The sequence below is a fragment of the Mytilus edulis genome, chromosome 2 (assembly GCF_963676685.1).
Source record: "Mytilus edulis chromosome 2, xbMytEdul2.2, whole genome shotgun sequence".
Classification (NCBI taxonomy): domain Eukaryota; kingdom Metazoa; phylum Mollusca; class Bivalvia; order Mytilida; family Mytilidae; genus Mytilus; species Mytilus edulis.
The window spans coordinates 10,181,303-10,200,122 of record NC_092345.1 but is presented as its reverse complement, the minus strand read 5'-3'; the positions used below and the strand labels follow the sequence as shown (position 1 = coordinate 10,200,122).

General features: G+C 31.3%; 1 protein-coding gene across 3 annotated transcripts in view; it reads left to right on the top strand.

Annotated features, from left to right (window-relative positions):
* Positions 1-18,820, top strand: part of LOC139511420 (nuclear GTPase SLIP-GC-like) — a 53,598-nt gene that overhangs the window by 20,370 nt on the left and 14,408 nt on the right. For all 3 annotated transcript variants that reach the window (XR_011662021.1, XM_071298134.1, XM_071298135.1), the window contains exons 8-17: positions 2,434-2,568; positions 3,510-3,662; positions 7,155-7,313; positions 8,024-8,212; positions 9,805-9,953; positions 10,236-10,395; positions 11,289-11,372; positions 11,752-11,910; positions 14,545-14,665; positions 18,528-18,623. Coding sequence is in view for 2 of the 3 variants with exons in the window: in XM_071298134.1 (XP_071154235.1) it covers positions 2,434-2,568; positions 3,510-3,662; positions 7,155-7,313; positions 8,024-8,212; positions 9,805-9,953; positions 10,236-10,395; positions 11,289-11,372; positions 11,752-11,910; positions 14,545-14,665; positions 18,528-18,623 (1,405 nt within the window). In the remaining variant the exon portion in view is untranslated. The remainder of the gene's footprint in view (positions 1-2,433; positions 2,569-3,509; positions 3,663-7,154; positions 7,314-8,023; positions 8,213-9,804; positions 9,954-10,235; positions 10,396-11,288; positions 11,373-11,751; positions 11,911-14,544; positions 14,666-18,527; positions 18,624-18,820) is intronic.

Below are 18,820 nucleotides of genomic sequence, written 5' to 3'. Positions count from 1 at the left end.
TCTTAAAATTTTGACAAAGTATTTACTTTGACCCTTTGACAAAAATATAAAAATTTCAAAAAATTTGAACCAACCGTTTAATCAGAAAAATTACACTGGTTATATAGCAGTTTGACAAACACTTATTTTGATCATTGAGAAACTTAATATTCCCATATGAACACAACATCATTAAAACGTTCTGCTGATTTTACAGAGTTATCTCCCTGTAGTGTTAGGTACCACCTTAAGGAGGCTCGAGGGTATAAAAATTTCAGAAAAAAAAATAAAAATTTGTTTTTTATTTCAAATTTTATTTGTTACCTTTTGTAGTTGTTACTTATCATATGGTACAAAAATCATTCTTAACAAACAATTTGTGTTGCCCCAGATGACTTTTAAAATGTATACATTATTGAAAAAGTTCCAAATTATCTCCCTTTGGTGGAAAAATGCCATTTTTGGGCTTTAAAATTGAAATATCTTTTTTAACTCATCGGTGACCTATATTTTTTAATATAATTTCCATATAAGCTGTACTTAAACAAAATTTTTGTAAAATTTGAGCGATTTCTGTAATAAATTTCTTTCTTTTTTTTCGATATTACCTTTATTTCTTATTACTTCAACAGAAAAAAAACACCTTTACAAAAATGTATGCTTCTTTCGAAGGCAGATTGTGAGCGCAAATGAACGGTGACCCCACTTTTTTATTTTATTTTTTTATTAACTATAAGATAAGGTTCATTTATAGAAAAATATAGAGGAATCCTATATAAATGATTTAGACCGGCGAACCCCCTTAAAGTAATAAATAAAGTTGTAATGAAAAAAATGTTAATTTTTTCTGAAATTTTTATACCCTGGAGCCTCCTTAAGTGATGTCCATAAAGCCTTATGAATTTTAAATTACCATTTGAATGTCACTTTTATAAGATCATTCTTCCAATGGTTTTAACAATATGTATATAGGATGATTGGCCATGATGTGTAATTCAAAATAGTTTTGTTCAATTATGGAGTTTCAACTTTGTTAAATTTTATAGGATTTATGAAAAAAATAAGTATACCAAATATTAACATTTGTTTAAAATTCCTTGTTCTAGGATCTTATACAAAATTATAATATAATAATATGACAAAAAAAGGTATTTGAAAGATCCTCCTTCCATCTAGTACTATGTGACAAGCTCTGGATAGATAGTCTTTTGACAGCATTGATTTGTCAAGCTAGGGATAAATAGTCTTTTGTCTAAGTTTTGACAGCATTGATTTGCCAAGCTTGGGATAGATAGTCTTTTGACAGCATTGATTTGCCAAGCTTGGGATAGATAGTCTTTTGACAGCATTGATTTGCCAAGCTTGGGATAGATAGTCTTTTGACAGCATTGATTTGCCAAGCTTGGGATAGATAGTCTTTTGACAGCATTTTTTGACAGCATTGATTTGCCAAGCTTGGGATAGATAGTCTTTTAACAGTATTGATTTGCCAAGCTTGGGATAGATAGTCTTTTGACAGCATTGATTTGTCAAGCTCTGGATAGATAGTCTTTTGACAGCATTGATTTGCCAAGCTCTGGATAGATAGTCTTTTGACAACATTGATTTGCCAAGCTCTGGATAGATAGTCTTTTGACAGCATTGATTTGTCAAGCTCTGGATAGATAGTCTTTTGACAGCATTGATTTGTCAAGCTTGGGATAGATAGTCTTTTGACAGCATTGATTTGTCAAGCTTGGGATAGATAGTCTTTTGACAGCATTGATTTGCCAAGCTTGGGATAGATAGTCTTTTGACAGCATTGATTTGTCACGCTCTGGATAGATAGTCTTTTGACAGCATTGATTTGCCAAGCTCTGGATAGATAGTCTTTTGACAGCATTGATTTTGAAAACAAAATACTTCATGATAGGTCTTATTCTTTTCACTAAGGAGATGTAGATGTATCTAGAAGGTTTTTACTGGAATGAAAGTTTTACAAAACTAGTTATTAGGATTGAGTCATTCTGCTTTTATAAGACAGGCCAGGTTTATCAATTGAAAATGTTTAAGGAGATGGGGGTACAATTGCCAATGAGACAACTATTCAAATGTTTTCAAATGACAATTACAATTTTTAATGTTGAATATATATCATGTATTTAGGTTCATTTATTGCAATCCATCTGCTTGTAGTGGGAGCAAGATTCAGTCATTGAATTTCAATATTTTAGAATAATAAATCATTGGAATTGACTTGAAAATAGATGTTTCTATGAGAAAAAAAATAAGTGCCAGGAGAGATTTAGAAAACAGGATTTGACACCATTTAATTAAAGAGTTTATGAGGGCCTCAAGCAGCTCAGACCCCTCGACTTATAGGCAACATTGCTTTAACATGATCTCCTGTTCTTAAACAATCTATTGACATCACTGCGCTCATGCATAATATATATGTCTTCTAACTTTTGAAAGGTTCCTGAAAATGAGAGATTTCAAATAGAAAAACACTTGAGCCAAACACAGCAGGCTATGAAAGTTGTATGTGGAAGAGCACGATCAGAAAAAGCAAGGAAGCAACTGAAAGAAGATTACAAGTCAGGACTCAGGGTAATGTGCAGAATGATTTAAAAATTTTGATAAGTGAACTTTTTGAAGTCATACATTATTTTCAAATTGACTGTTGTACACTTAGATGTCAATATATATAACTTTGATATTCTAAGTCAGAAATATTTAAAACAATATTGTCGTATGTTATGAAGACAAAATATGTATTTGAATTTTCTGATTTTTTGTAAAATAATGATATAGAAATGAAATTAATAAACACGTTCTATAGTTGTTCTGCTGGCTATTTCGTATCTAAGGGAAAGTATAATATTATTAATTAAGTAGAAATTAATGAAATAGGGATATTAGGTAGGTTAAGGTCAAGTAACAGTAAATGGGCTGTTACAGGTTTTTGGTGAAATTTTGTATACTACTTTGACTTGTTGAACTATAATTGAAAATGGAGAATATAATTCTTTTACCTCTTTAAGTGAAAAAAAATAATCTTGAATTTGTTCTAAAATCATCAAATCTATATTTCAAATCCATAGATTTTTTAAGTTTCTGCTTTAATGATGTAACATATATATTTTTTTCTTTTTTTGAAAATATTATTATGCATTTAAAATTAAATGAAGGTAAACATGGTAAATTTGAGTAAAACAAATTTATAGAATCTATATAATTCAATCAGCTAATTTTGGGCTAAATCAATACATTGACTGCTGGGAGAAGGATATCATCTAAGACTAACAGTCAAACCACCGTTTTACATACCCGTAGCCAGGGGGGGTTGAAATCAAATAAGCACTGTTAAAGTCAACAGTTTGTTCAAATTGTGACTGTTAAAGTTGAGTTCATGAGTCCAACGAACTTGGAAATTCCTGGCTACGGGCCTGATTTATATCATCAAAGTCTAACAGTCCAGTTTCCAGCAAAACCAAACCATTGACAATATATTAGAGAACAATGTAATTGATTGACAATTATTTTACCAGGACATGAAGAGGTTTGCCAAACAAGGAATAGACGAAGACGATGAAGATGATGATGACAACGACGATGATGACAACAATGATGATAATCTTCGAGTTTTCTGTGTCAGTTCAAATGACTATCAATGTTTAAAAGAAGTAAATGAGCCACCAACGGTATGTAAACTTTTACTTGTGTTGCTGAAGGCGGAAGCAGGTCTAGTGACCTCTTGACTCCATCCGTCTGGCTGTTACTACATCTAGACATCTGTCCTTCAGAAAAATAGTATTGTTCCCACTATCGGAATCAGTAGTTTGGGCTTGAGAATGGCAATAATCAATTGAGATTTTGTTCAATCGACTGTCATGATTACTTCCTGACTTTTAACATATCAACTTCCTGTCTGTTTCTGGTTTACATTTTACATGGCCAGTCAAACAAATTGTAAAGAAAAAAATCAGTAGATGACAAAAACAATGTTAAACATCCTATAATGAAAGACATTTGCAATTTCTTTCTTTATAAATGTGGTAAAAGAATTGACTCTACAGATTGATAGTATGTTATTAAAAATAAATACTTTTTATGAAATACTTCTTTTCACTTCCAGTACTTGTTATATTACTCAAGAGCATACATCAAATATTTGATACAGCTATGTATTTGAAATTTACTGTTTGAGTGATACTTTTGAAATTTAGATATTAAAGTGCCATTTTTAATAATAAATGTTGTTGTTTTAGGAGAAAATATGTTCAATCTGAATCTGGATTCTAATTGAGGAATCCTCTGTTTTAATTGCTAAATAAGATATGAAAAGTAACGAAAGATCAAGCATGAACAAATAAAACTCTGCAATGATATCGAATATCTGCATTGCATTTGGACATTTACAATGTGGCTGAATGCATAATTTCATATACAAAAAGAGTAAAGCCAGAGTTTTTTAATTTGTTGGTTTACAGATCCGCAGACCCTATTTTTCCAATTTGAAGAATAAAAACAAAATTGACATTTCATGCTTTTTTATTCCCGCCGACCCTAACAAATAAAGTATCCTTGAAAAATAAATAAAATATTCTTTTTTTATGAAATGAAATAAACACTAATAGAATTGATAAAACTTTATGTTGTGAAAAAATAACTTCAAAAATAATCCCTATTCTGTATGATTACGTATCTAAAAATAGACAAATCAATTAAAACTGACCTTCAAATGTCGTTTCAGCAAATAAATTAGTGGAACGAAACTTGTGGTAAAACCCATTACACAATAAGTTCGTTTCCCGTGTTTGTCATCATTCCGTAAGATGCATTATCTCGTAGAAAAATTGAAAATGGACTTGTCCTACGGTGGAAGACGTCAAGTTAAAGTACTAAATATGAACAAATCATTTGCAATGTTTTTGTACAATAGAGAATAAAAAACAATTGTCGAATTGGATATAAAAAACGGGAATGCATGACAACTGATGAACTAGATATCCTCGTTTTTTCCAGTGGATGAGTCCATTACATTTTTGACACGACTATTGAAACTTATTTTCGTACGACGTGTTTGCAATTTTTTCTTTACCATTCGTGCTTGAAGATCATTATTCACCAAGTTTCCTGAAATTGATAAAAAGCTACGTGGATATGTTTTTTCTTGTTTGTGAAATGAGAATTTAGTTTCGTCTTTGTCTGTGGATACAACCCCCCTTTTTTATATGACCGCACAAATTGTTTGCTTTCGTATAATGCTACCATGTCGTCGTCGTATTTGGGGGTTATGGTCCCAATAGTTTAGGAATTAGGGGCCAAAAAGGGGGCCCAAAATAAGCATTTTTGTAGTTTTCACACAATAACTTTTGTGTGTATGAATCTCTCTGAAATTATACCACAAGTTTGCATACCATGGAGGGATGGTTAGTATTGCCTTTGGGGGGTTATGGATCAAAATGTTTTTGAATTAGGGTTAAAAAAGGGGAAAAACTCGGTGAAGACAATTTATAAGCAGTGGAAGGGAGGTGATTAAAAAATATTTAACATACAATGTTAGGTGCATTCGGATTTTGAAAATTATGTATAAAGAAATGTCAGGTTTTAAACTAATTGCCAAAAAAAAAGAGGGGTGGTAGGAGTTTTCCATTTTTTCCCCAAATTTCTCAAATTCCTAATTTTTGAAAAGTTTCAAGAAGAAATCTTTAATTGCACAATATTGCGCAATAGATTTGTAAGATCTTGACATTTGTTTTGTGTCAAAAACTTATATTATGTCAAAATTTTTATCACAATCCAAATTCAGAGCTGTATCTAACTTAAATGATGTGTCCATACTTTCCCCAACTGTTCAGGGTTCGACCTCTGTGGTGGTATAAAGCTGCGATGCAAGGTTGTCGGCTCTCTGGACATTCCCTAAATCCTACGTTTGATTGTTGAGGTTATGAGCTGCGGTCCTTGCTTTGAAGTTGGTGATGTTTAGGACAGCTGAGCAATAGTATTTATCCAACTAAAATTTAAGAAAGTTTACAAAATAGCATACTAAACATATTGTTAGAAAGGTGAAATATATTTTTTTGCATATTTTTTTTGTCTTGAAAGAATTTTTTCTTCTTTTTTATCCAACCGACGGACCCGACTTTTTCATGGGAAAAATCCGTAAACCAACAAATTAAAAAATTCCTGGCCTAAGCTATAATGCAATTATAACCTATAGTTGATTGGTATTGTTAACCATTAGTAATAGATAATCGGTTGGTAACTGCAGACCTGGGGTAAATTACATGCCAAAGTAATTAATTACATTTAAATTACATTGCTTTTTAAGGTGGTATGGGAGTCTAAATTAAAAATGATAGAATTTGTTCATACTTTGCCAAAGCGTAGTATCTATTGATATATGTTCAAAAATATCATAAAATTGATAGGTCACCGTGCATTTTCTTAAGCTACAGGTTGTGACAAAATGACACATTTTGTATGGATTATACAAGGAAAATCACCATTATGTGATTAGAAGCTAAACTAAATGATAGAATTGTAAAATAGAATACGAGAAGATAGCTTTTCTAAAATGCTTTCAGAATATCAAAAGAAAAAATAGGGTCACTGTGCTTTTTTTTTGGCTAAAATACAAAATAGAAAAATTCCATGTAGATTCCTTCAGAAAATGTACTATTTCAGAGTTACCTCCCCTTAAAATGCCAATTTTTAAATATTAAAATTCAAGCAGAACTAATCAACACTTGTACAAATATTAATATCTATAAGTTATAAACTTATAAATTTGTTCTTTTTAATGCAAATTCACATTAATTATCTGCATTCCTGCATCAAATTTTGCTAACTTGATTGAAAATCTGGACCTTAGATTCTCTGTTTTTTACAATCCAAGATGGCGAAATAAAAAAATATTAAACTAACTGATTATCCAAAACAAGTTTGTAGCTCTATAATGGTAAGTTTTAGTAAGAAATATTTATAATCGTTTTAGATTGTTGTCTCTTTGACTTATTCCCCCTTTCCATTCTCTATTCTATTCTATATATGTAAGGTACATCAATTTGATGGCTTATTTAACCTCTGCACCCAGAGCAATGATTATCATATGTAATTATATGCAAGATAACAATAGTTTGTAAAATTAAACACAAAAATGTATAACTGGTAAGCAATTTTTCTTTCAGGTTTTTGTCAATGTAGAAGATACAGAAATTCCCAAATTACGGAAATGGATTAAAGAGATGGGAGAAAGAAAGAAACAGGCTGCTACAGAACAGTTGATGTTTAATCTAGCTTTCTTTTTAAATGATATAAAAAATTACCTGACAGAAAATGATGATGAGGTAAAAGGCTTGATAGGTCACTTAAAATATGTAATGAGTGATTGATTGATGTTTAATGCAACATAGAGAAGGTTAGTTTTTATTAGTGGAGGGAGGCAGTCTTCCCAGAGAGAACCACTGACTTTAAGTAGAAAAACTGACAATCCTAGTCAATAAAGATTGGAGTCCAGTGCACCTGCCACATGTGGGATTTAATCTAACAACCTCAGAGTTGGCAGACTACTGTAACATCAGTTCATCTACTAGGACCACTCTACCATTGAGGCCCCCTTTAGAAATGTAGAATAAAAACATTTCATTTGCACAAAAAAAACAGTTTATATTCCTGTCGGACACACAAACATTTGTTTCTGTTTCAAATTTTTATTCACGACCATGTTTACAACAAAATTAAACTAATTGAAATAAACATTATCCCAAATAATCCAGAATCTGTTGAAACCATGAAACCAATTCAAGATGGCCTACATCTGCAACAGTTTGTTATTGAAAATCCTATGAAACCAAACAGCAGAGTTTTATGAAACTTGTACGGGTAGATGATAAGAATGAAATAAATAAATGTGCATTACCACAAGAATTTTTAACAATTGACTTTTATAGGAGTGATTAGTGTTTGAAATTAGGAATCTGGTGAAATTTTGTTAGCCAAGTGACAATGTGGAGTCGTGCTCTCAAAGGTTGTTTATTTTGTATATATTTTTTTTTAGTTTAAAGATGACTCTGAGATTGTGAAATCTGAAGTTGAAAAAGCTTGTAAAGAATTACAACAGGAACTACAGAACACTTCTGTAAAACTCTTTTATGAGTTAAGAAAAGAGATATCAAAGACTGAGAATAATTTGTCAAAGGGTGTTAAAAGTGCTGAGGAATTAGCTGTGGCAGTGTGTAAAAGTTGGGTAAGATATTTACACTAAATTATAGATTGATGATTCATTTATCTTGCATCAGCACAAAACACTCTTTTCCAATGTGTGAAGCATTAAAATTGTAAGTAAAACTGCATAAAAAACCCTGAAGAATGACAGCTGTTTAACAATCACGTCCTGTGTGCATTCATTATTCTGTCTCAGTTTAATTTAACTTGGTTCACATGTCTTTATAGTAGAAAATTATCTGAACAGCTGACTATTAACAACAAATTCCTATAATTGGACTGGAATGAAGATGTATTTAATTGTGTTTTGCCATACTTTGTTTCCACTTGATGATGTCTTCCAAACACCATATGTAAGGGGTTAAACATTAACATTTGAATCAACTTGCCCCTTGAAGTCACTAAGTAATTATACACATTCTAAAGGGAAAAGCACTGATCCAGATTTTATACTTCCATAAGAGTTATTTGATATTTTGACCTAGATTGGGACTGATACGTTTTTCATATGCAGAAAATGGGTATAAAGAATACCAAACATGGGCATAATGTGTTTTTATGACCTCACAACTAAAAGTTGGTTTAGTTGATTAAAAACCAATAACTTTATCATAGGAAATTTCATCATGATTGAAACATTGTTGTACAATGTGTGATACACAAAGAATTGACAATAGAATGTTCTCATCCAGGGTCTTCTTCACTTTCATGTAATTGGTTTCAGGGTTCACAACAAGGAACCAAAGATTTCGAAAGCACAATGATAATTTCTTACCCCGGAAATTGAAATATATATCATATGTATATCAATCAATACTGTTATCATGTTAAATCAATTAAACAAACCAGTTTTGACAAGTAATAATAATATGTAATTAAGATAATTGGGAAGGCATACTTAGAACAGTAATCAGAATACACAGTGTCAAGTTTACAAGGGGTATTTTTACAAAGACTTTGAGGGGAGAAAAATAAGACTTTGAATTTTGGGCAGAATGGTGAGGAAACTAGATATAGGAAGATGTGGTGTGAGTGCCAATGAGACAACTCTCCATACAAATAACAATTTAAAAAGTAAACCATTATAGGTTAAAGTACGGCCTTCAACACGGAGCCTTGGCTCACACCGAACAACAAGCTATAAAGGGCCCCAAAATTACTAGTGTAAAACCATTCAAACGGGAAAACCAACGGTCTAGTTTATTTATGGTTTGTTTTACCCAGGCTTTACTGTATTATAATTCAACAGTAAAAATAGCAGACATGTATGAAACACAAAAACAGCTAACAGAAAGACTGAAAGTAACAATCTAAGAGTACTCCTGATAACTGGAAGCTAGTTCTAAACAAATAACAAATAAACAAATCATGAACATTTGAATTCTCAAACTAAAATATCAATCTGAGCACATCACATGTATTGAATATTATAAGGTATCAGTAACAGTCTGAGAAAAGCATGACTTCTTGTGCAATTCCAAAATATAAGTATCCATAAGATGCTGAGCTAAAAGTGTCCATAACTATGTAGCAATACATATTCAATAGTGCAGAAAAAAAATTGAGAAGAATGTAGCCTGTGTCTATGATCATTTCTTAACCCTTATATTTCAGGATGAATTGTACAAATGGCAGACATACAAGGCTGTAGTCAACAGAGATGGTGTTTATAAAACAAGTTCTGTTGGAGAAATCAATTTTAACAATGACTTAGTCTCTCCATTGATCATAAGTATTCTAATACAGTGGACAGATTTCTTTAAGTAAGTATAATAAATGACTTCTTAAAAAAGTTATAAATATGCAAAATGCAGTAAATTTTCTGTGATAGTATATAAATCTGCTTTTAGGTAGTACAGAGATTAGAGAAAAGAGATTATGGCTCCATTTAAGATTATAACCCTTTTAATAGAATAGAAATAAAGTATTAATAAATTTTAATAAATTCCACAAATTGGAATAAAATTATTTTCATGCCTGAAAACTGGTATAAATAATGAATTTATAAGGTTTTTATTAAATGACAATTTTTTTTCTAATTTCAGTGAAGATTTGTGGAAGATACTAAATAATTACAATGAAATCATTCTGGAAAAAAACATAAGAGTATATATAAGCAAACTTTCTGACAAAGTGAAAGATTGTATACCATCACCACAGCTTGAAAGGCTCAAGGAAAGAATCAATGTCTATGCTTGGCAAAAGGTACTGTTTCAATTTATACAGGAAAAGTTATAATAGTTTTACGCTGTCTCCGAAAAATGTATAATGAAGGATTCTTATCAGATAGACCTTAAACATCATTTTAACTGATTAAATTTATATTATGTCTTACATATGATAGTTAGGGCCCTAGGCACATTGTGTTTATCTGTCCCATATCAGGTTTAAGTTTTTTGTCAAGGTAGTGACTTTTTTATGTGAATTTTAAAATTATATGCAAAATTAAGGTTTAAATCCCAAATTTAAGGATCACTAACCATGGGAATGTGATATTGTGAAATGAGTACATTTTCAAGTTAATGTACTCATTTCACAATATCACATTCACTGATTTAGGTTAAGGTAGTTTACAATGAAATTGTGGTCACACCAACTTGAAAAGTGATACACATTTTCATTATGATTAATAAATATCAAATTTTATGTAAAATTTGAGTTCTGTCCACAATTTCATGCATACAGTGGGAGCATTGCATAGTATCATATGGACATAGATTCTTGTATGTGTAAGCTTCTTGTGTCTACTTATTGAAAGAAAAAAAATCAAATGATATATTCGTCATCACAACTTGTGTTCCTAGAAAAACCTTCATCATGACCCAAAGTTTCTAAATCTAAAATTATAAAAATTTTGTGGGCATCAATAGATCGGCCAAAACTGTCTAGGGTTTTAATGATGGTGTTGAAACTTAGTTTTAAGCCTACAATTCGTTGTTGACTGATATCCACCACCACCAGTGTTGACCTAATGGTCTATCTAATGAGGTATAATAATCATCATAATCCTGTAGAATTTTCTCTTGTAACATTGAAACCGTTTGTTGAATTTCTTCATTATTTTTTTTTTATAGAAATATCATTATTTTTATTTACAGTTACGTAATAGAATTGATGAGCTCAAAGACTTTGTGGACTGCAATCAGAGACAGATTCATAGATTGTCTGCACCAAAAATTCAGGTAGAATTACTCAATTTGGTGGTCATTGCAATCCTTTGATTTATCCACAACTCCATAAATCAATATTAAATTGCTAGAATAGGAAAAAATATGCAAAAACTCTGTTAAGCAAAAATGATAAAAAAAATATGGGGCATCTTGTATTAATTCTATGCAAAAACGCCAGGTTAATGAAACAGGCCCCTTGAACCTCTAATTTCTTTAAATAAAAAAGAAAGTTTAAATGGGAATTCTTTAAATTTTTGCTGAAATTTCAACTAAAATATGCTTTGTTTTTATCTAACAAAATCATTATTCACTGTTATACATACATACCAGGTATTACAGGCTTCTTGGAGCCTCTTGCTTTCTGTACTTTTGCTTTTTTGTTTACTTGTAGTCAAGATTGAAATACATTTATGATGAGTGCAGTGCTGACAAGGGAAAAGATGTTATACGAAGAATGAAAATGAAATTGGAAAAAGAGATAGACGCACAGAGAAAAGACATGTTCCAAGAAGTGTCAAATGAGATTGTAGCAGAACTAGAAGCTCTGATGGTATGGTTATTTATGTCTTTTATAACACATTAATAAGCAGAACTACAAGCTCTGATGGTATGGTTATTTATGTCTTTGAAAGCACATTAATAAGCAGAACTAGAAGCTCTAATGGTATGGTTATTTATGTCTTTTATAACACATTAATAAGCAGAACTAGAAGCTCTGATGGTATGGTTATTTATGTCTTTTATAACACATTAATAAGCAGAACTAGAAGCTCTGATGGTATGGTTATTTATGTCTTTGAAAGCACATTAATAAGCAGAACTAGAAGCTCTGATGGTATGGTTATTTATGTCCTATATAACACATTAATAAGCAGAACTAGAAGCTCTGATTGTATGGTTATTTATGTCTTTGAAAGCACATTATCTAGCAGAACTAGAAGCTCTAATGGTATGGTTATTTATGTCTTTTATAACACATTAATAAGCAGAACTGCAAGCTCTAATGGTATGGTTATTTATGTCTTTTATAACACATTAATAAGCAGAACTACAAGCTCTGATGGTATGGTTATTTATGTCTTTGAAAGCACATTAATAAGCAGAACTAGAAGCTCTAATGGTATGGTTATTTATGTCTTTTATAACACATTAATAAGCAGAACTAGAAGCTCTGATGGTATGGTTATTTATGTCTTTTATAACACATTAATAAGCAGAACTAGAAGCTCTGATGGTATGGTTATTTATGTCTTTTATAACACATTAATAAGCAGAACTAGAAGCTCTGATGGTATGGTTATTTATGTCTTTTATAACACATTAATAAGCAGAACTAGAAGCTCTGATGGTATGGTTATTTATGTCTTTGAAAGCACATTATCTAGCAGAACTAGAAGCTCTAATGGTATGGTTATTTATGTCTTTTATAACACATTAATAAGCAGAACTGCAAGCTCTAATGGTATGGTTATTTATGTCTTTTATAACACATTAATAAGCAGAACTAGAAGCTCTAATGGTATGGTTATTTATGTCTTTTATAACACATTAATAAGCAGAACTAGAAGCTCTGATGGTATGGTTATTTATGTCTTTGAAAGCACATTAATAAGCAGAACTAGAAGCTCTAATGGTATGGTTATTTATGTCTTTTATAACACATTAATAAGCAGAACTGCAAGCTCCAATGGTATGGTTATTTATGTCTTTTATAACACATTAAGAAGCAGAACTAGAAGCTCTGATGGTATGGTTATTTATATTTTTAGTAATACATTAATGGAATACTGCCATTGACCATTGCTTTAAATACTGTTATGTTTCCTGGACATTTAGTGTCCTGCTTGTGTATGGCTGAAGGTTACAACAAATATGGAGTTGCATTTTAACAAAATTTAGAAGTGTAGGCGAGTTACTGTAAATCCAGAAATTATTGCGTCCATTTATTATTGAGATTTTGTCATTTAAACTAAAATGCGATTTTAATTTTTGCACTATTGGGAAAAGTCCTGTTAAACTCATACGAAAATATTTCAAGTGCGAGTTTGAATTATTGCAATTTTAACCCTGTCACATTTTTTGCAATAATAATAACAACGCAATTATTTCTGAATTTACAGTATTTGTTTTAGTGTTTAAGCTAGCTCAGACATATGTTTTGGTGTTTAACCTAGCTCAGACATACGTTTTGGTGTTTAACCTAGCTCAGACATACGTTTTGGTGTTTAACCTAGCTCAGACATATGTTTTGGTGTTTAACCTAGCTCAGACATACGTTTTGGTGTTTAACCTAGCTCAGACATACGTTTTGGTGTTTAACCTAGCTCAGACATACGTTTTGGTGTTTAACCTAGCTCAGACATACGTTTTGGTGTTTAACCTAGCTCAGACATACGTTTTGATTCTTAAAAATCATACAGTAAAACCTGTATAAACCGGCTGACTATGGGACTATAAAGAATGGCCGATTTAATAGTAGGTTGGCTTGTTCAGATTTCCATATTAGCATGAAGTAAAAGTTTCGTCTGAATGTAAACTGATAACTTGTAATAACAAATACCATAATAATCTGTTTATTAAAAAAATATTGTGACATGAACATTGAAAGTTGTCTCTGCCTTTTTACATTTTTACTACGCAGAATGGTGTCTTCATTTTAAATTATGAACTTTTTACATATCCTTGTATGTCATTGCTCAAAGTGATCTTTGTCCTTTGTTTACCTAAGCCATGTTTTCCTATCATTCAAATATTTATACTCACACCATGATAACTCATCTCCACCTTCGGCAGATTAGGCCAATATTTGTGATTAAAATGCTGCACCATATACCAGTAGATAAAAGTCATTCCTATTCTGACTACATCATTCTTGACCAATGGTAATGCAGACGAATGATATCTATACTCATGCAATGAAAACAGTTACCTGCTAAAGATTTCATATCAATAAGATAGTAATTACAGTGGCCAAAACATATCATATATATTTAATGAAATTAAGCAAAAATCTACTGCAGCGTTGGAGGGTGCCTTAGCATGACACATACTATTTAAATTTTTTTTTATTAAAGTTACAAACAAATTTATGTCATACTAATATACCGGTATGTAGAAACTATGTAGGTTACTTTGTTTCAGCATTGAAAAAAAATGCCAATTAATTTTTTTTCTATAATTGCAGAAAGTTATAAAAGAAGATATTTTAAGTGTATGTACCAAACTGGTCAGGTCTATAAAGACGACCTTTGAACCTTTGTGGACACACAAAGACACACAAGACCTTCGAAATACAATATTTGATGGTGGGTAATTCAGTTGTTATAAAATTCTTAAAGGTGCACTTGCTACGAGATATATAAAAAATTGAATATATTATTTTGTTTGCTCAATCAATAATGAAATGCAAATAGTATATAATAATTTGATTTTAGCAGCCAGTATGGTTCAATTTTTCTCAAAATAAGCTAAAATACATTGATTATGAATTATTCACTTGCAAGTGAATAATTAGACCTCATTGAATCCGTGTAAAATTCAATTTAATCCCTTAGCTTGAGGTGTATAACACATGCATTGTATGTGTAAAGTTCTTTCAAGGAAACATTGAAAGTGAAACAAAGGTAATTCATTTGATTGACTGATATGATCCACAAAAAAATTATTCTTATACAGGTAAAAACGATGATAAATATTTATTTTTCATCTATATGAAATTAAATAGACCTAGAATAATCCAACAGCAAGAGTTTGCTTAATCTATTTATATCTAGATTTATGTTTACATTGCTTATATGGTCATCAGATGACTTTAGAGGTCAACTCAGTAATTTAAAATAAGATGGTGTCTAGACTAAAATACACATGAAACGCAGCAACATATTTTCATGCCAGTGCCCTGTTAAAATTGTTTATTTTAGACTTTTTAGCTCACCTGGCCTAAAAGGCCATGTGAGCTTTTCTCATCACTTGGCGTCCGTCGTCGTCGTCTGTCGTCGTTAACAATTTTTCAAACATCTTCTCCTCTGAAACTACTGAATGGATTTGAATGAAACTTAAAATGATTGTTCCTTAGATTATCCTGCACAAAGTGTGTGCTTCGATTTTTGATCCGTCAAAAAACATGGCCGCCGTTACTTAAAATAGAACATAGGGGTCAAATGCAGTTTTTGGCTTATATCTCAAAAAACGAAAGCATTTAGAGCAAATCTGACATGGGGGTAAAAATGTTCATTAGGTCAAGATCAAAGTTAACTTTTTTAGTTTTGGTCTATTTTTTTAATACTTTATGCATTAGGTCAACTATATTTGGTGTATGAAAATATTTTATGATCTATATGTCGGTTACGCAGGTTTTATTTGAACTTGACCTCATTTTCACAGTCCATTGCTAAGTTTTAAGTGTTTGTGTTTTGGTCTCATTTTCTTTATTTATAAACAGTAAGTCATATATATTTGTAATATTGAAGAATTGTTAGCTGTACATGTTTGCCTGGCATGGTTCAATATGTTCAATAAGGCATTGTTTACCAGGTGAGCCTCTTGTTTAAAATAGTTTGGATAAATGTTTGTTATTGTTATAAATCAAATATGAGAATTTGATTGAAATAGGTGAACATGAATTTGAAAGCTAGTGCCCCTTTAATGTTTAAGATACTGCATAATTTTCAACACCTAGTTTTCCAAAAGTTGATGAACTGCTTGAAATTTTGGTACATATTGTTTAAGTAAATGACATAATCAGTACATGGTTAGAAATTTATTTCCAGACAATATATTTTGAGACATAAAAAAGTCTTTAACAAAAAAAAAAAAATTGTTGAATAAATATTTTGTGGTCACTTATACAAAGGTCAGGATTACTGCAGCAATTTTTACAATGAAATGTGAACATTGCTTACAGTCATGTAGGTTTTACTTAACATCAATACCAACATACCTCTCAGTGTGGTGATCTTCCTACAAAAAAGATTAATAAAAAGTTTGTTCAATGTAAAGATGGTTTGGTACCAGGCTCACTATATGGTCTTAGGTTTCCAAACTTCATTAAAATTGGAGTCGATTGCACCTATCATTTGCATTTTGAATTGACAACCTCAGTGTTGACTTGTTAATGATTGCTGTAGAATAACAATATAGACTATTCCCCCCTTTTTTAATACAAATCAAACCGTTAAATCAGATTTTATGTGTTTTTATGAAAGCTATGTACAAAAACTGTCTTGAGCCCAAAAAACTATACTTTTGATTTCAGCCTACCTGTTTTAGTTTGTCAGAGGTGCCTAAAACATTAAACAACATTTTTGGTTAAGTGCTGTGGAAATACAATGATGATTTAAGGATCTGTCTGACACCTACTTCCTGTTAACAGAAACTTAAAAATTTTCAATATTTTGAATGAACTTAACAGTTTTTGTCACACTTTCTCAAGTAACACAGAACACTATCAACTTGGTAGTGATGAGACGTGTAAGCCATCAAACTACTTTATGGTTTTCTATACTTTGAATAAAATGTTGGGATATGCTAAGCATGAAAATGCCTTCATTCTTATTTTTATACAACTGCAAAAAATGAAATTTTTTGGTCGTATATTGGTATCACGTTGGCGTCGTCATCTTCATCGTCGTCCAAAGACATTTGGTTTCGCACTCTAACTTTAATAAAAGTAAATAGAAATCTATGAAACTTAAACACAAGGTTTATGACCATAAATGGAAGGTTGGGATTGATTTTGGGTGTTTTGGTCCCAACAGTTTAGGAATTAGGGGCCCAAATAAGCATTTTTCTTGGTTTTCCCACAATAACTTAGGTATGAGTAAACGGAAATCTATGAAATTTTAAAATAAGGTCTATGACCACAAAAGGAAGGTTGGGATTGATTTTGGGAGTTTTAGTCCCAACAGTTTAGGAATTAGGGGCCAAAAACTGGGCCCAAATAAGCATTTTTCTTGGTTTTCCCACAATAACTTAAGTATAAGTTAATAGAAATCTATGAAATTTTAACACAAGGTTTATGACCTCAAAAGGAAGGTTTGGATTGATTTTGGGAGTTTTGGTCCCAACGAATTGGGGGCCAAAAGGGTCCAAAATTAAACTTTGTTTGATTTCATTAAAAAATGAATTATTGGGGTTCTTTGATATGCCAAGTCTAACCATATACATGTATTCAGATTCTTATTTTTTGGTCCTGTTTTCAAATTGGTCTACATTAAGGTCCAAAGGTTCCAAAATTAAACTTAGCTTGATTTTAACAAAAATTGAATTCTTGGGGTTCTTTGATATGCTAAATCTAAGCATGTACTTAGATTTTTGATTATGGGCCCAGTTTTCAAGTTGGTCCAAATCAGGGTCCAAAATTATTATATTTAGTATTGTGCGATAGCAAGAAATTTTCAATTGCACAGGATTGCGCAATAGCAAGAAATCTTCAATTGCACAGTATTGTGCAATAGCAAGAAATTTTCAATTGCACAGTATTGCACAATAGAAAGAAATCTTCAATTGCACAAATAGCAAGAAATATCTAATTGCACAATATTGCGCAATAGCAAGAAATTTTCAATTGCACAGTTTTGCACAATAGCAAAAAATATTCAATTGCACAGTATTGTCCCGTTTTCAAATTGGTCTACATTAAGGTCCAAAGGGTAAAAAATTAAACTTTGTTTGATTTCAACAAAAAATGAATATATGGGGTTCTTCAATTTGCTGAATCTAACCATGTATTTAGATTTTTAATATTTGGGCCTGGTTATCAAATAGGTCCACATTGAGGTCTAAAGGGTTTAAAATTGAACATTATTTGATTTCATCAAAAATTGAATTCTTGAGGTTCTATGATATGCTGAATCCAACCATGTATTTAGATTTTGGATTTTGGACCATAATAGGCAAATGTCCAATTTAAATTTTTTAAGTTTTTAAGTTTAAGTTCTTAGACCACATTCCTTCTGTGTCAGAAACCTATGTTGTGTCAACTATTTAATCACAATCCAAATTCAAAGCTGTGTCAAGCTTAAATGTTGTGTCCATAACTTGCCCCAACTGTTCAGGGTTCAACCTCTGTGGTCGTATAAAGCTGTGCCCTGCGTAGCATGTGGTTGTAAGCTTATCTGTTATTTCTGAACATAGAACTCATTGTGTTAACTTTGTATTTGTTGATAGATGTAGATGAAGCTGATCAAGAACTAAAAGCTTTATATAACACTTTTGGTATTAAGCTAGATTTTGGATCAGAAACAAGGTCATCACCAACAGCAGGTAAATAATAAATCATTGTGAGCCAAGATACTTATCAGTTTAGAGATGTAAAGTTTTTAATTTACCATAAAAGTCTGGTCACACCAACTTGAAACATAGTGCACATAAAAAAGAAGGTGTGGTATGGTTGCCAATGAGACAACTCTCCATATGAGACCAAATGACACAACAGTAAACAATATTAGGATGTAGACATT